At 35.6% G+C, this 14,418-nt stretch overlaps 1 protein-coding gene across 2 annotated transcripts; it reads left to right on the forward strand.

The window, feature by feature from the left end:
- Positions 1–505: 505 nt before the first annotated feature.
- LOC127102009 (ethylene-responsive transcription factor RAP2-7) lies at positions 506–4,628 on the forward strand. 2 transcript variants are annotated; one of them, XM_051039429.1, is made up of 10 exons: positions 506–1,521; positions 1,712–1,737; positions 1,833–1,863; positions 1,943–2,030; positions 2,113–2,258; positions 2,493–2,537; positions 2,652–2,755; positions 2,860–2,969; positions 3,220–3,330; positions 4,092–4,628. In XM_051039429.1, exons 1-10 carry the CDS (start codon positions 1,019–1,021, stop codon positions 4,365–4,367), a joined length of 1,440 nt encoding a protein of 479 aa, XP_050895386.1. In that variant the 5' UTR covers positions 506–1,018; the 3' UTR covers positions 4,368–4,628. The 2 variants fall into 2 exon arrangements, with proteins under 2 accessions (XP_050895386.1, XP_050895387.1); XM_051039430.1 differs by lacking the exon at positions 2,493–2,537.
- The last annotated feature ends 9,790 nt before the right edge of the window (positions 4,629–14,418 follow it).

Raw genomic sequence — 14,418 nt, forward strand, 5'->3', positions numbered from 1 at the left:
ATTAAATAATTAATTAAATATTTAAAAACAAAAAATAAAAAATAAGAAGAGAATGTGAGACTGAATGGACGAAGATCCAAAAGTGCAAACATCCTTCCTCCATTCAATATCAAACAATAATAAAAAAAGTAGGGTATTCAAGAAAATAATTTTCAAATTGGGGGCATTTTTTTTTAAGATTTTCTTTTTTTCATTTTAGAAGCATATGGCTTATTCAGTCAAGGTCTCACATATACACTCCCATAATCTATTGTTATTAAATTTCACATTTTCAGATACACTCCTATAATCTATTGTTATTAAGTTTCACATTTTCAGATACGGTTTTGGGTTATTCTACACAAGTTTTATGCAATGGTACTACACTACTATTTGAGAGCGAACACAACCGTGAGAAAGAAAGCGAGCAACAAAAATATCTAACTACTTTTGCAATTTCGTTGACCGGTAACCGAATCAACAGGTCTTTCACCATGAGAGAGAAAATGTTTATATATTCCTTTCCCTCTTAAAAAGGTCATAAAGCAAAACTCTCGCTTCCCACTTCCCTTCTCTCTCTCTCTTTCTCCCATGGTATCCATCACTTGGTGATGCTTTCACTTTCTCCGGCGACGATAAACTCATCGCCGATCAAATGAGTTATGTTTTCTTTTCCTTTTCAACTTCGTTCTAAGAGTTTCTCCCATCACATATCATTTTTTCCGGCGGCCGGAGAAAATAATCGGCGTTATCACGTTAACTGAACCGCCTCGTGATTCTGTTTATTCTTCGTTTTGCTTTTTGTTTCTCTCTCTATCTAACGACTTTTTGAACTGTTTCGCTTGCATTACCTTTTTCATTCGATTCAATTGTTTTCGATCGGATTGTTGATCCGTTGCCGCCGTCTGATTCATCGTCACCGGCGACGTTGAAAGTTAGTTCAACTTTATTCAACTCAAATTTAACTAACTTCAAATTAAATAAATAAATAATAATAGAAAGAAAACTAAATAGTTCAGTTAAGTTGAAGATAAGCATTATGTTAGATCTTAATCTATATGATGCGAACTCGGCCGATTCGGCTCAGAACATCGACTCGCCAATGATTTCTGAGAATTTTCATCAAACTTCATGGAATCAAATGGTGGAATCAGGAACATCGAATTCCTCCATCGTTAATGCGGACGGTTCAAGCAACAACGCAGGTGATGAGGACTCGTGCTCCACGCGCGTAAATGACGTGTTCACCATCAGTTTCGATATTCTTAAAATGGAAGGTTCAAACGACGTCGTAACGAAGGAGTTTTTCCCTGTGACCGGAGGTGATGAAGGTTTGTCCAATAATTGGAAGTTGCAAACTACTTCGTCGTTTCCGGTTAGGAATGGTTCGTTTGATCTATCGTTTAATCAGAAAGAAGAGATGAAGTTTGTTCAACCTCCTCAACAAGCTAAAAAGAGTAGGAGGGGACCAAGGTCTCGAAGCTCGCAATACAGAGGAGTCACGTTTTACAGAAGGACTGGTAGATGGGAATCTCATATCTGGTTCGTAAATTTCGTAGTAATATGAAGTTAGTTTTGATTTTAATTTTGTTGAATTCACTCTATAATTGATTATTATTGTGAAGGAAGTATATATTTATATAAATGGAGTTTGAATTTGGTAATTTATGATTGAATTGAATTGCATCTGACACGTTTTTTATTGTATTTTTCTAATTATTCTTCGGTGTAGGGATTGCGGGAAACAAGTTTATTTAGGTATGGGTTATTAATTTATGAATTAATTATATTCTATGAATTACTATTTTAGGCATTGTTTAATTTTTGAGGAAATTCGTGTTTGATTTTTGCAGGTGGATTTGACACAGCTCATGCTGCTGCAAGGTAAATCGTTTAACCTATTTCATACTTTGGCTATTTCATTTTTTTAATTGTTGAATTAACTTGGAATTTTCACTTTTAGAGCCTATGATCGTGCTGCTATTAAGTTCAGGGGAGTTGGTGCTGACATAAATTTCAATCTGAATGATTATGAGGATGATCTTAAACAGGTAAAGAATTCTCAAGTAGTTGATGAATAAATTTGAGATAGATAGATCGTTTGATGTAATTTTTCAACATTTTCTTACTTAGACGAAGAATTTATCCAAAGAGGAGTTTGTGCACATACTTCGTCGTCAAAGTACTGGTTTCTCAAGGGGGAGTTCAAAATACAGAGGAGTGACACTCCACAAGTGTGGCCGTTGGGAAGCTCGAATGGGACAATTCCTTGGCAAAAAGTGAGGACCTATTTTTAATTCAACTCAATTGGTATACTATTTATATGAGATGTTAGAAATTCTAGTATGTAATGGCCTCCAAAGCAAATCAGTTTCAGCTTTCAGCTCTTAAAGCGTCTTTAGGCTCTCTCTCATGTTAGGAGAAACATATCAAAGATAGTATTATGATGCATGTTTCTGAGAAAAAATTGGCAAAGGTGTTTTGGTTATAGAGGTTGCAATGCTTTCCTGCAGGTATATATATCTTGGGTTATTCGACAGCGAAGTAGAAGCTGCAAGGTCGTTATCACTAATGAATTATATTTTACCTGCACTGAATTTATTACCTTGAATTATAAAGCTCATTAGGATTGCATCCAACATGTATCTCCCTTTTGATTTTTTGAAAATCAGGGCTTATGACAAAGCAGCTATCCAAAGCAATGGAAGGGAAGCAGTGACTAATTTTGAGCTCAGCACATACGAAGGAGAGATGAAATCTACAGCCATCAATGATGGTAACAAACACTATGTCTATAGCAAAGATCTTATTTAAGTTAGGAGTTATATTTGGAATATTATTAAATGTTCTCTCTGTGAAATCTTGTCTGTTTCAACACAGGCGGCAGTCCAAATCTCGATCTCAATTTGGGCATAACTAAACCAGGACCGGTTCCCAAAGAAAATTGGGGGAAATTTCACTTCCCCTCTGTCTCTTACACAAGTTCAAGGGTATATATTTTAGACTTACATATATATATATATTTACTTTAGGTTCTAATTTGTGCTGAGCGAAGGGTGATAATACTCTTTATACTCCGGAAGAAGAGCTCTTGTTGTCTTCATAAGTTCACTTGTAGCTAGTTACCACCTGTTTTCCTTTGATTCCTTCATATTTGTATAACTTTACACAGTTGGTGTTGTATTAATTCTTGGTTTCCTACTGAGTTGTCATAATTGGTTGGGTTCTCTTCATTTGCAGATGGAAACCAATATTTCAGGAAATGGTAATTCATCTTTAAAAAGGCTAATAGTAACTGAAGAGCGTCATTCTTTACGGAATGACATGTATCCCGGTTTCTTTCCCAACGAGGTGATTTCACTATCTAGTTTTAGTTTTACAACTGGAGTGGATTACTTGAACCTCTTAGTAGTATTTCATTAAACCTTCCCAATTATCCATGTTGGTTAGAGTTCATTAATACACTAACGAATGATTCACTTTTAAATGATATACTTGACAGTAATAGATGATTTTAAATGTTTAGTGATTAGCTAATGAATTCTATGAGCTTTTGGTAGTTGGTACAATCTGTTATTGAGAAGTCAAGGGAAGTTGTCCATATTGTGTTTATATATAAATGTAATAAGTTTAATAACTATAGACTAACCTCTTAAACTGATTTTACAAATATGTCTAACTATACTTTGATTATCACATCTTCATATCATTTATTTAGACTAACTTAGACTAATTTACATCTTCGTATCATTTCTTTAGACTAATTTACATCTTCATATCATTTTGGTATATTGAATTGTATTTAATATTTGTTTCATGTCAATCAATTTTTTAAACAAAAATGAATCGGTTCAAAATGTGCCTAAAATATGTGGAGTGATCATGCTGGTAATTAATAGACTGATTCAGTTGAACTGTCTTATTAATAAAATAAGATGAATATGGACTTCTGGACTCTGGTTAGAGTTTGAAAACAATCCATCACGGCATTCTGATATATATTGCAGTTGAATTTTTTGCTACACCATTTTCTTATTTAGCCAGACAGTTTTGGGCAATCCAATATCAAACATTGAGCTGTGATTGTAAAAGATTTCTCAAATATTTTGCAGGAAAGAGCAGATGGTATCAACAAAGATTCTTTAAAAGGACACCCCATTTGGGCATGGCAAAGTAATGGCCAGGTCACTGCCCCAGTGGCACGGGTCTCTGCAGCAGCATCATCAGGATTCTCAATTTCAGCTCCGTTTCCATCTACTCCCTTATTTCCACCAAGATCTATGAGCTCAATTCCCCCGAGTCTCTATTTTACTTCGCCCAATGCACCTAACAGCAACACATCTCAAAAATATTATCAGGTTATTAAGTCCCCGCAAGCACCGTCCTAGACTATCATTTACCACAGATGGACAGCAAACCATGAAATGTGTTTGCATTTAAAATTCTTTGTATGATTCAGTGGCCGATTGATGTATAGTGAAACTTGACCACTGAATATCGCCTCTTGCTTAAACCATTATGCTATTTTTCCAATGTGCTGGTATTACAACAGTGCCTATTTCCTTAAATTAGGATGTTTTGGCTGTTTACATTCAGAGATTTACACGGTAATTTTCATTGTTTGAAAATTCATGATATTTGGCCATCAATCTTGAGATTATAGGCCCTGATTGTGCGTGGGATTGGGAGGAATGAAAGAGTTTAAAGTTTTCCAATCCAAAACCAAACCTGATTTGATTGCTTATATTATTATTACATCTAAATTTCTTAGTATAGGGCAGTGCTCAATATTTTCCATGATATAAATATAAATTTGAGACTGAAGCTCCTTCTCCTCTAGTCTAGAGGTGAATGTGCTCTAGTATTTGAATAGATGTAATTGAACAGATTTGGCAGAGATACAAAGTTAAAAGGGAATATTGTTAAGAAACAGTATACTACTAATATTTTAAGCAAGAAACTTAGTCTATAAATTTAATGAGCCACCCTCTAGTTAAGTAAAATTGAGGCTCAGCCTCATCCAATGGCAATGCCAATGCTAATGGGTGGCAGAAATCACATTGCACATTGCACTACTTGTCATGGTAACGGGTGGTAGAACAACCTCAGTCAAAGTTGGTACTTGATCACAATTTGACGAAGGAAACAAGCCGTACCTGTGAAATTGGATGTTAATGTTCATACATGCCACTTGCATTTTAATGTACCATCAGTACAAATGATCAATCATAGAGAAAAAGTTTGTTTCATTCGGACCCACATAATACACATGTGTTAAAAGTGCTTGAGGAAAGAGGAAGATATTCTTAATTAAGCCTCATCGGCAAATGCGTAGGATCCTCTATATTTTAAAAAATAAAAGACTTTGTTAATATAATTTTTGGTATATAACTCTAATCATGTCACAAGTTTTTGAAATATGTGCTTTTTTTTTTTTTTTACAATGAAATGTGTTTTTATATGCATAAAACCAAAACTATAGTAATAAATTTTCACTTATCTTTTTTTATGAAATAAAGAGCATCTCTTATATCCAAAAATTTGAGCTATTCATTGGACAACTTGCTAGAATATAAATTTTTTTCTTTCATTAAAATAGTTTCATTCAAATACTTAGAAAGAGCATCACAATCATATTGATAAAACACTAACAGGGCTGCGTCCCACTCCTACGGTCATAGACATTGATTAGATGAGATATCATATTGTATTCTTCCTATTAAAAAAGTATTTCAAGTTAATGTTAATGTACTATTGAAAACCAAAACCTACTAACTATTTTTGTCACTACTATCTTAAGTCCATCTCGGTCCACACTCTGTCCAAGTAATAATTTTGGACAACTTGTGTTTTGACGCATGAGAGGAGGGTAGCTTTCACTAGTATGCTAAACCTGATATCTGTATAATCAATCTTCAAAATAAGCTTTATGATATTTCTTTGATTTACAATGAAAGTATCAATTAATATTGCCACTTTTATCAGATTAACAGTTTAATAAAAGAGATTAATGTTAAGGTAATAAATATTCATTACACGTACATTCAACTAAATTTGTTAAGTAAATACTTAGAGAGATGTTTTAAAAATATTAAGAATAATATTAGTGAGTAATTTGAATAGTTACCTGGATAATTTTATTTGACACTTCCCATATATATACAATTAAATCCTTCATAAAATCACTTATAACGTCACATTTGATGCACATTAATGACATAAAAAATAATTTTATTTATATAGGATCCGTCTAAAATAGTTTTACACGATCATTCAATAGAAAAATATCAATTTATTATATCTTATCAGTATTTTAAAAATATATGCATGCGTGATGTGGTAGAATACACGCACTCGTGTAAATTTACTTTACATTATCAGTATATATTCTACTTTCTTTTATTTATATTTATTTAATATTTTTACATAAATAATCTATTAAATATCATTTTTAGTTCAATTATGAGCTTTATAATATATATACCGTAAATATATATTCCTGTGCACTTGTGCCATGTTTTTTTTCTTCACATATACATCTAATCAAACTACATTATAATTATAATATGAGATTAATTGAAATACACTGTCAGTGTAAAAGAGTTTTACACCATCACTTAATTATAGACGTTGGATATTAAAAGAAGTTTGACTTTTATTTTAAAAATCTATAAAGTAATACAAACGGGTGATGGTGATGAACCGACGGTGTAAAACTTTTTACACTGACAGTGTATAGTAATTAATCTCTTATAATATCGTATTTATAAATTAGTTTATAAAATAATTTTATAAATATGTAAATGATATGATTTGATTGGATTATGTATTAAACAAATTTATTTTTATATTAGACGACACCAATTTCAGTTGGGTGACCCGTAGTCCATCTTATCATGTCCGTTTGTTCTGTCTTATGGCCCTTTCATGATACCTTTGGATTGATGAGATCATGAGTTGCTTCTCTCTAGAGCCCAATAAAAATTATTCTAGTTTATAGTTCTTCAAGCATGAGGTCTGAGAAAGGGGGAGCGACTAAATTGGGTGAACGAATGTCTCTCTTTTAAATGAAACTTAAGGAAGCCGGTCTCAGGCGAGTCCTTCAAGCGGGACTTGGAGAGTGGGTGTTACAAGTGGGGCTTGAAGTGAGAGTCTCTCAAGCAAGGTTGGAGAGGGAGTGCCTCAAGTGTGAAACATTGGTAACACGTGAAGCATTAAATGCCCCGCCATGATGAGTCTATCTTGGGAAAGCACAAGCGTAGTGAACCCTTAATCATATTGCATGTGTTGATACCGAGTCATAGATGCTTTGGTCGTTACTCGTAGGCATAAACCTATTGTCAAACAATGATAACCTATACGACCTAAGCACTTGGCTTTATAAATAACTAAATCTTGATTGCTCTTCTCTTCACGTTTTCTTCAATTTTAAGTAAACATATCCTTTGGTCTTTCTTTTCAAGTTCAACCATGTCATCATTCCATCATCATTCCTAACACGGGTATTGAAATTCTCCAATTCCATGGTTCTTTCTTTTTATAGAATAGTTATTATTTGGGATTTAACGAGAATGACATTATGATAGAGCCTATTACTCATGCAGAGTATGTAGAGAAGTGGGACCACTATGTTAGAAACGCGATGCAGTCAGATGAGACAATTGATTACAACCCTGTCGAATTATGGATGCTTTGTAGTTACCAGAATAATTTTTATTCTAATAGTGATAATGACTCACTTTCCCTATTCTTTTCCAAGAAAATCAGGACCAATGATAGCGTCAAACTCTTTAAAATGTTTAGGAGTTGAAGATTATGAGACCATTTATACAACCCATGAGAAAATGGATAGCTTTCGTAATAGCATAAACATGTCTTGCTTAGGAGACAAAAAAGACGTCTTCATAGAACTCTGTTCTGAAGAGAAAAGGGTTAACATGGCATCCTCTGCTGACTCTAATGGAAAAATCTTTTACATGCTTCTCCCTTCCGTCTATGACTTATGGGTGTTGATCCTCTTCACGATGTTTGAGTCCGAGGTTTTTAGAACCATCAATATCGCCCCTTTTAGATATTGACCAGCAGACGGGCATTCATCAGGGTGTTTGAGATCATGTGTAGACACTTAGAAGACATATCTATTGTGGGACTTTCTCTTCCTTCTACAATACTAAGACGACGAGCAAAGGTGACCAAGTGACCCTAGGCTCCTTTCTCTAGGATTTCCTCTTCAACCTTTCACTAAAAAATGATAAGAATTGAAACAAAAATAGGTTCGTGAGAGTGCGATGGTGAGATAACCATTATATTGTAAGGTTCGAGGAGACTAGTGAAAACTGATTTCCCTTTTATTAGACGGATGACCGTGTAGAAATAAATTATTTCAGTTATGACTTCTTGAGCGACACAAAGAGGGAGGTCCAAGGAAATGGAAGAGTTCGATAAGAGCAATGACAAGGATACGAAAAATGGTGATTATCTGCGCGAGTTTGATATTTATTCAAGCATTCATAATTAAAATGTTTATTTCAACTAACAATTTTTTCTTTCTTATTTGTTTACAGGGAGGATGTTGTCCATGACTTTTAAACAAAAGAAGACCCTTCACGCCAATAATAAGCTTGATCAGGGTGAGACATGGTCTGATGATCCCCACAACCATCTTGGCGACTTATCAGGCAAGGAAAAGAGGAAGAAATGACCATCCGTTACATGCGACCTTTAAAACCTATAAAGCTTACTTTGGCTAGAAAGGAGATCTCTCTTTCTCTAGGTTGTAAGCATAAAGACACCCAAATTGACCGCACGATCCAATAGGATTCCCAAGAGAATGTGGAGCTTGAAGGAACTCCCAATAATGGAGCATCTTCCACGGACCCTTAAGGGAGAAAGGTTTCATCCCTTTGGAATGAGGTATTTGACGCTAGGATTTACCTGCAGGAACACCTTAAATTTCCATTGGACTTCCCCAATGATCAATGGCAATGTGGTCTAGAGAGATGTCACATTTTGATAGAGACCAACTTGCTAAAGGGGATCATATTAAAGTGTGTGTGATGTTTGAAGCCTACAATTAGTTAGACATGTCAATTCTTGACCTTAAGACCAAGCTGAACACCCATTGGTAGACACTAACTAATACTAAAAATTCTTAGAAATCTACCTCTAAAGAGCATGACAGGTTGGAACAGACAAAAAAAAACCTAAGGATGAGGCTTCCAAGAAGCTCGGCGAAAAGCTCACCCAGGTAAAAGAAAAACTTGCTACACTAAAGGAGTTTGTCAAGGAAGAGGATCTTCTTAAAAAGATCTAGACGACGCTCAACATGATATAGTCGATGCTGAGGATATGGTCTTTGAAAAGGAAAAAGCTAAAGTGTCTCACATGTACCCAAATCTAGAACTAGGCAAGCTTGACTTGTTCTAAGTCGTCAAGGAAGGAAAGTTGATGGAAGGGGTAGATGAGAAGGGAGATCCCGATGTGCAGATGACTTCATCTTTATAGGAGGAAGATGTTCCAATTGAGGATAATTCCAATGTATAAGGGGTAGCGTAGGATGAGGCCCATCTGTCCAACTTGTAAGTTTTGTTTATTGTTTTTGTATTATCTCCTCTTATAAGGCTTTATGTAATATTTCCCTTCGGGATTTTTGTAATGAAAAGGTTACCCCTTCGAGAAATGTGTTTTTCATTTATGTGTTATCTTTACATCATGTTTGTTCATCTTTAGTCTTGATATATAGGGGGTCTAGACTCCTCGTCAGGATAATATCATAATAGGGCGATAAATATCCCTTATAAAGGTCCAACAATATAGCCTAATTAGGCGACAAGAATCCATGATAAGGGTTATGAAATATAACTTAATAAAGAGACAAGGGTCCTTGATAAGGATCCAACATTATAGCCTAATGAGACGACAAGGATCCTTGATAAGGGTCAAATAATCTAGCCTAATGAGGCGAAAAAGATCCATGACACAGATCTAATAATATAGTCTAATAAGGCGGAAAAAGATCCCTAATAATGGTCAAACAATATAATCTAATGATGTGGCAAGGATTTTTGATAAGGGTCCATTAATATAGCCAATAGCCTAATGAGGATGCAAGGATCCCTGATAAGGGCCCAATAAGATATCCTAATAAGGCAGAAAGGCTCCCTGATAAGGTTCCATCAATATAGCCAGATAAGGCGGCATGAATCACTAATAAGATACCAACAATATAGTCTCATAAGGAGGAAGGGATCTCTGATAAGGGTCCATCAAGATACGCAATGTATAATGTATTCATCAAACCAGTAGGTTTAGAAAGTATATTGCCTCGTTAAGAACCCTTGCCCTTGCAGGGGAAAAGAATGACACTCCACTTTTATTATTTATTGAGAGAGTTTTGATAACTCATACATTGGAAGGATAAATGTAATTGCCTTATTCAACAACCATGAAACATAACAAAAATTAAATATAATAATATTTCTGGTTCACTGAGTTATAGGTTCTAGGAACAAGTCATCCATCCAGCTCTTCAAGCTTATACACGTCATATGGTAACTTTTGATGCACCATGTACGAGCCTTCCCAATTAGGGAGAAATTTCCCAATCAGAGTAGGTGCAACAATTTTTCTAAAAACAATATCACCTTCCTTCGTGTCCCTTGGGTCAACTTTAGAGTTGGATCTCCTAGCAGTTCTTTGCTTGACTATAAATTTATTGATGTCAGAGATCTCTATAGCCTTGTCAAGCATATCATATGTGTACTTAAGCATTTCTTCATTCTCACACATTTTCTAGCAAGTACTCCATGCTCAAATAGAGTGTTGAAAAAACAACTTCAAAAAGATTTAAAGTTTCGACGACCAAATATCTGACTTTAATCATTCATGCATTTTCTCCCAATCCAAATATTGGCTTCAGGGTGATGAAACCTTTTATTAGTACTTGTTCGCTTCAAAAACAAACTAGGGAACCTTTGATAATTACATGTATTTTGGCTTTAGACTTAACATCTCAAAAGTGTCCCAATACAAAACACCAATTAAGCTCCAATGACCTACTAAAACTCGTTTCACCTCCCAAACTTCTAATTACACAATTATCACCGTAGGATCATCCTCGTGGGGAAAGATCCATGTAGAGTCTTCACGAGAGAATGTGATCTTAGGTTCTAAGGTTGATCTTGGTATATAAGGAAACTCTTCAACTGTCATGACCTGGAAGTCATATCTCCTTCATGAATAACTGGACTCCCCGATACCAGAGAAACCTCCAACAATGGTATTGAGTGTACATAGAACTAAAATGTCTTATTTTCTTTCATCTGGTTCTTTATCTTTCTATGATCATGAACTTTTGGGTTCCTCTCGCCCTAGAGGGTAGGGGTTTTGTCTCTTCCTATTGGGAATTCCCTTGGACATATTTATTCAAGCGACCCTTTAGGATGAGATGATTTATCTACCTTTTCAACTAGTGGTACTTATCTGTGTAGTGGCCTTTAATCTTGTAGTATTTAAACCTATCAGTGGGATCGTTCCCATCGATTTTGACTTTAAGGGCGGATGATGCATGATATTATGGGTATGGAGTAATTCACAACATATCTTCTCCCTTATGGTACTTAGAGGCTTGTAGTTATCCACTAGCCTCCCACTACATTTAAATGTAGCCCTATCATATATGGGCAAGACATAATGGTTGTGGCACTTCCGATGTCAGGATTCGGCCCCACCGCAATCACTGGAATCCCAGGTTTTCTTATCTTCATTGTTTTCTTCACCATTGATGTAGCATTTCACTTGTATCATAATCTCATCCATTGATGTGGCGGGCTTCTGAGCGTGAGACTTGCTGAAGTGTTATGCTTTTAAATCATTCTGGAATGGTCCCACAATCATTTCCTGGTTCAAGTGTACCACTCTAATGGACATTAAATAGGCTGGTCTTGGAAACCTTCATGTGCTTACTCTCCAAAAACTGATGAATTGATTTCTTTATGAGGTCATAATAGCTTGTCATTGAGAGGCATGTGAGGTTCATATACCACCTCAGAGTTGCTTCTTTGAAAGTGTTGGACATGAGCTTGCAATTAAGGTAATTATTGACACAAATTATTGCCATCTGAGTATTGATAGTGGCCACGTGTATAACACCCGAGGCCGAAGAGGGCGGAGAATTGATGTAACACTCGAGACCGAAGAGGGTGGAAACTAGTAAGAGAATTCAATCAGAATGAGAGGGAACCTGAGGATGTGTAGGGATGAGACTGCATGATTGAAGGAAGGCTTATAAGGATTGGTTGACACTACCTATACCAACAAAATGCATCTTCTTTTCGGTATCCCAACAAATAAGAACTCTATAGTTAATGAGGTTTGACTTGGAGTAGTATTTGGATGAATGACCTTCTGGGAAGTTTCTTGAAAAGCATGTAAGTGAGGACAAATCATGCTGAAAAGACCCGTGTTGGTTTATGGGGTCAGTCGGTAATCCTTAAAGTAGTCAGGGGCGTTACAATGTACTCCTGGGGGTTGCTGTTTCCATCAAACATAACTAATGATGGAGGCTTGAAGTTCTCTGACACTGAAGCGTCCCAAATTTCAACAGAGAGAGGCACGAGGTCCAGGATCTCGATGTCTTCGGGTAGTATGTCTTTGCAATGCCATTATTGAAGAGTCAAGACGTTGTCTTATATGATTTGGTTGTGGCGATACCACTGATACTAGCTATTATAGTGCCTCGTCGTGTCACCATGTTGAGGAAGATGACTGAGATGATTTAAAGTCGAATGTAAGAGTGACCTAGGTTAGTTCTACCGTGACCCCACAATTGACATTAATTATACTTGTAAAAAATATAATGAGATGCCTGTCATACGGTGAACTGGACTTTTTTGTGGTTTTAATCGCAATGTCGCGGTTAGCAAGAGTCGCCACCGACTTTTCTTTTATCCAATAAGGAAAGGTGGAAAAGAACAGGAAAGACCTTAATTTAGATTTTGGGTTCGGGAGGTACATTATACAAAGGGAAGGTGTTAGCACCCTTTGTATCCATGGTTATCCATGGGCTCTTAATTGCTCGATCACTTATATTATTTAAAAAAAAAAAAAAGTGTTTGTGAATTGTTTAGAAAAATTGTTTTGAAAAGAGAATTTAACTTTGTAATGATTCTTGTATGAATATATACAAAGTAGTTATCTCGTTTAGTTTTGGAAATTGTTTAGAAAAATATAACTCGGTAATGATTCTAGTATGAATATATACCAAGTGGTGATTTTCTAAAGATATTTTGAAAGGTGTGAGGTGTGAAAATTGTTTTTAGATTGTGAGCCAACAATTAAGAGTTATACCGACCCAAGGTCTTTATGAGCATTTCCTATCCTTATGAGGGTAAAACTGTCCTTATTATTGAGAAATAAGTAGTTTTATCCTTTGGATGTTTAAGGGTCATCGTAGGGTCATCGATAGGTCATTGAAGGCAACAGTTACGAGGATATCTTAGCATTCGAAGGGACTATCATCTTTTAACCGTAGGCAACATCGGAGGGTCATCGAGGGACAAAGTTGTATATTCGAAGGCAACATCCGAGGGACTATAATTTATTTTATGATGATTTAACCGAAGGGTCTTTGCTAAGGGTATCCCCACGTTCGCGGGACATGACCGTAATATCGTAATCATAAGGCAACAAAGAGAGGTCCAAGATCACTTATTCAAAGACAAAGTTTTACAATTAATTATATAATTAGGATGAAACTCCACATTAAAATTATTAAAAATAATATATTAAAAAATTAATACATTAGAAATTAATACATTAAAAATTAATTTAGGGTGAAACTCCACAAGGGTATCCCACAAATAAAGTGGAATACCTAGCCAATAACCTTTTCCTGGGATATGTGAACCTTTACGAAACTCAAAAAAAAGAAACATGTCAGAACACCAAATCAGGGTGCAATCGAAGATTACACCGGAGAAATATCACAACAATAAATAGGATAGGATGAATAATGCATGACTATGATAAAACATAAAAAAAAACAGAATAGAAAAGTCAGCTACTGTCTCGTTCGCCTCTGCCTCGCCTAGCGAAGGCCAGGCGAATACTCGCCCCAGGCTCGCCTAGCGAGGTGCTAGCGAGCGGCCACGGATTTTGAATTTGAAAACAGCCCCACGTTAGGAACTTTGAATTTTATGGCATTTTATCACAGGAATAACATGATCAAACATTCAGGGTATTCAGGCATATTTAAATTCCCATACGAAAGCAAATTATATATCAACATTTAATCATGATGCATTATATATGTAGATATGGCCAATTGAAAGTATAAACAATAGAGATACGCAAACCTGTTTGCCAATTCAAGGTTGAAGGGATTGACCACTTGTAGTATCGGAATAAGTTAGGCAGCGGGAATTGGACGGCGATGGCTTC

This window comes from Lathyrus oleraceus, chromosome 7 (assembly GCF_024323335.1).
Source record: "Lathyrus oleraceus cultivar Zhongwan6 chromosome 7, CAAS_Psat_ZW6_1.0, whole genome shotgun sequence".
NCBI classification, from domain to species: Eukaryota; Viridiplantae; Streptophyta; class Magnoliopsida; order Fabales; family Fabaceae; genus Lathyrus; species Lathyrus oleraceus.

Bases quoted from the DNA above. Each gene is read 5' to 3' on its own strand.
- LOC127102009 (XM_051039429.1), top strand. From the start codon at position 1,019: ATGTTAGATCTTAATCTATATGATGCGAACTCGGCCGATTCGGCTCAG. The intron at 1,522-1,711 runs GTTCGTAAATTT...TCTTCGGTGTAG, and splicing joins AGATGGGAATCTCATATCTG to GGATTGCGGGAAACAAGTTT. The intron at 2,259-2,492 runs GTGAGGACCTAT...GCTTTCCTGCAG, and splicing joins GGACAATTCCTTGGCAAAAA to GTATATATATCTTGGGTTAT.